The following is a 3,874-nucleotide window of genomic DNA, read 5'->3' as shown; positions in this document are numbered from 1 at the left end:
ACCGTAGGCAGGCGGTAGGAACAGATAGAAGATCAAACTCCATGTGACTTCTCAAACAGGAGCAGCAGTAGGGAGAAGCTTCCTCAACCCTGTATGCTGGGAAAGATAGCATGGAGTGTGCTCAACTCTCTCATGTCTAATAATCTCTTTCTCTTTGTAGTCCATGGACGGGACGTCGGGAAGATCTCAGAGGAACGTCTCACGTGGCCTCCAGAAGATGAGGACATCACTCAGTATAGTCCTGGACAAGACCATTATGTCCATCAGGTGCCCCACAGTGTGGATGGACCATCGTATTTCTCTTACCCCGAGGAACCTCAGACTGTGACGGATGGGGCCGTCCTTCCAGAGATGTTTCCCTGTATGGAGTGTGGGAAGTGTTTTGTCCAAAAATCAGGATTAGATAAACACCAAATATCCCACAGAGGTGAGAAGCCGTATTCCTGCCCTGAGTGCGGGAAATGTTATCCTTGGAAATCAGCACTTGTCAGACATCAAACGTCTCACACGGGCGAGAAGCCGTATAACTGTACTGAGTGTGGGAAATGTTTCCCATTGAAATCAGCTCTTGTCAGGCATCTAAGATCTCACACAGGGGAGAAGCCTTATTCCTGCTCTGAGTGTGGGGAAAGTTTTCTGTGGCAGACCCAACTTATCAGACATCAAATAAGTCATACGAGCAAGATATCCTATTCCTGTCCTGAGTGCGGGAAATGTTGTGCATTGAAATCAGAACTTGTCAGACATCAGAGGACTCACACGGGGGAGAAGCCGTATTCCTGTCCTGAGTGCGGAAAATGTTATTCACGGAAGTCCCATCTTTCTGAACATCAGAGATGTCACACAGGGGAGAAGCGGTATTCCTGTCCTGAGTGTGGGAAGTGTTTTTTACATAAACCAAATCTTGCTGCACATCAGAGGTCTCACACAGGTGAGAAGCCGTACTCCTGTCCTGAGTGTGGGAAATGTTATCCGCTGAAATCAACACTTGACAGACATCAAAAATGTCACACGGGGGACAAGCCGTATTTGTGTCCCGAGTGTGGGAAAAGTTATCCACGGAAATCGGAACTTGCCACTCATCAAAGATCTCACACGGGGGAGAAGCCGTATGCCTGCCCCGACTGTGGACAGTGTTACATGCTGAAATCAGCACTTGTCAGACATCAAAGATCTCACACAGGGGTGAAGCCCTATCCCTGCCCCGAGTGCGGGAAAGGTTTTTCAGAGAAGTCCTATCTCGCCAGACATCAGCTATGTCATACAGGGGAAAAGCCGCATTCCTGCACCGAGTGCGGGAAATGTTTTGTACATAAATCGGATCTCACTAAACATGAGAGATGCCACACAGGCGAGAAGCCGTATTCCTGCCCCCAGTGTGGAAAAAGCTTCTCTGAACAGTCCAATCTTACCAAACATCAGAGAACCCACACCACTCTTTAGAAATATTTAGAGCGCAGGAAATGTTTTATACATTCCACCAGGAACATTGGAGCTGCAGCAGTGACTTGTGTGGAGTGTAGCCCAGTGAAAATTAAAATATATTTATTCTTTTAATGATGAGATTCTTTGTAAGTTAATTAATAAAAATCACCTTCTGATTTGTATTAAAGTTTATTTGATTCCTTTTCTTCCACGGCCCGCGCTGGTTTTTTGTCTGAGGGGCCACCAATTACCCTTCTCTGTGACAACATTAGAGTTTAATATCCCAGCGACAACAGCCACAAATATTGCGCAGTGGCTGGACTGTGTGTAAGCAGCTTGGTTAGGCTGCAATATAAGTGGGAGAGATGAGGCAGGCTTTAGCTTGAAATAACCATCACAGAGTGTTCTATCGAAGACAATAGCCAGAAATATTGTGCAGTGGCTGGACAGCGTCTAAGCAGCTTGGTTAGGCTGCAATATAAGAGAGAGAGAGACAGGTTTTAGAGTATTTTTTTCTGAGTCGGTGGCCAACAATATTATACAGTGGCTGGACAGTATATAAGCAGCTCGGTAAGGCCACAATGTAAGTGGGAGAAATGAAGCAGGTTTTATCTGAAAACAACCATAACTGCATTCTTACAGAGACAACAGCCACAAATATTGGGCAGTGTGCAAGCAGCTTGGCAAGGCCTCAGTGTAAGTGCCTGAGACCAAGCAGGTTTTCTTCTTGAAAGAAACAGTAGATTGCATTATTTCAGAGACAATAGTCATTTTTTTTTATGTGGCTGGGCAGTGTGTAAGCAGCTCGGCAAGGCCACAATGTAAGCGGGAGAAATGAAGCAGGTTTTATCTGAAAATAACCATATCACTCTATTCGTTCAGAGACAACGACCACAAATATTGGGCAGTGTGTACGCAGCTTGGTAAGGCATCAGTGTAAGTGGTTGAGAACGAGCAGGGTTTCTTCTTGAAACAAAGTGTATTATTTCAGAGACAACAGCCACAAATATTGCGCAGTGGCTGGAAAGTATGTAAGCAGCTCGGTACAATCGCAATTTATGAAGAAGAGACAAGGCAGGTTTTATCTTGAAATAAACCTCACATGTGTATTATTTCAGAGACAACAGCCACAAATATTGCGCAGTGCCTGGACAGTATATAAGCAGCCTGGTTAGACCACAATGTAAGTGGGAGAAATGAAGCAGGTTTTATCTTAAAATAACCATAACAGTGTATTCTTTCAGAGACAACAGCCACACATATTGTACAGTGGCTGAACAGTGTGTAAGCAGTTTGGTTAGGCTGCAATATAAATAATAGAGAGGAGGAAGGTTTTATCTATAATATCGTATAGTAGCTGTACGGTATAAATTTGAGGAACCAAATGCTTCTGACTGCAGTGTGGACAAACCACTGTCGTTATGGAGTCAAGGATATCATTATCCATCAGCAATTACACGATACTGCCAAAGTATTGGGACGCCTTTCCACGCACATGACCTCTAATGGCCCCCGGTCTTAGTCCGTGGTAACAGGCGACCGCGGCGGAATATTTAGTAGCCGGGAAAGGTCACGGAACACCTGAATCACATGATTTTAGCCGGGAAATGTCACGGACGGATTTATTGCGCAGGTGACAACCTATCACGGCACCACGCTTGTAGTCACCGAGCTCCTGAGAGCGACCCGTTCTCTCACCGATGTCTGTAGAAGCGTCTGCACGCCAAAGGGCCTCATCCTATACACCGGGGGCCATGGAGGGGATTGGAGGAACACCTGGAGGGGGAGGGGCCTCATCCTATACACCGGGGGCCATGGAGGGGATTGGAGGAACACCTGGAGGGGGAGTGGCCCAATACAGTGTATATTGTTGGTGGGCCCTTAGAAAGCAACCTCCTAATGTCAATTGGCCCCTTTAAGAGCACTCAGATAAGTTACACGTGACCCGACAAGAGCGTTCGAAGGTCAAACGGTCCTCCTTGTTCTAGGCCCGAGACCCCACAGGAGTCACCTCAGAACATTGCTCTGAATAGTAATACAGCGAATAATAGGCGCGGCTTCAGACATCGGTTGTCCTTTCTACGTTAGAACTTACTCCTAAATTATCTGACCCGTACGAAGCATAAAATAATTATTCAACATTATAAACTTTATACTTCTCCGTATTTATATAAAAAGATACACAACACAAGGCGGAGATCACACTTCGAGAGGTTCCTCGGGGGCTGCAGTTCCTCTGAGCTCCACCAGGTGGCGATCTCACCCATACCCAGACAGGAAGTCTCTATGGAAAACGGACAGGAAGTGATGTCACCTTTAAACAGGAAGTTCCGGGTGAGTCGGGAGGAAGGGGAGAGGAGACATTGCTGGGACTGGCAGCAGAGGAGGTAATAAGATATTATATTATATTTACACCCAGTAACCCCTCCCCCCCGTCATGTCCGTCCTC

At 46.3% G+C, this 3,874-nt stretch overlaps 1 protein-coding gene across 1 annotated transcript in view; it reads left to right on the top strand.

Moving 5' to 3' along the window:
* Window positions 1-351: 351 nt before the first annotated feature.
* Window positions 352-3,874, top strand: part of LOC108800877 (zinc finger protein 91-like) — a 32,402-nt gene continuing 28,879 nt past the window's right edge. Inside the window, exon 1 of the mRNA XM_018572861.1 lies at window positions 352-1,436. Coding sequence (XP_018428363.1) covers window positions 352-1,436 — 1,085 coding nt within the window. The remainder of the gene's footprint in view (window positions 1,437-3,874) is intronic.

This window comes from Nanorana parkeri, unplaced genomic scaffold (genome assembly GCF_000935625.1).
Source record: "Nanorana parkeri isolate BGI_ZX_2015 unplaced genomic scaffold, ASM93562v1 scaffold2148, whole genome shotgun sequence".
Taxonomy (NCBI): Eukaryota; Metazoa; Chordata; class Amphibia; order Anura; family Dicroglossidae; genus Nanorana; species Nanorana parkeri.
This window is presented reverse-complemented; position numbering and strand designations above follow the sequence as displayed.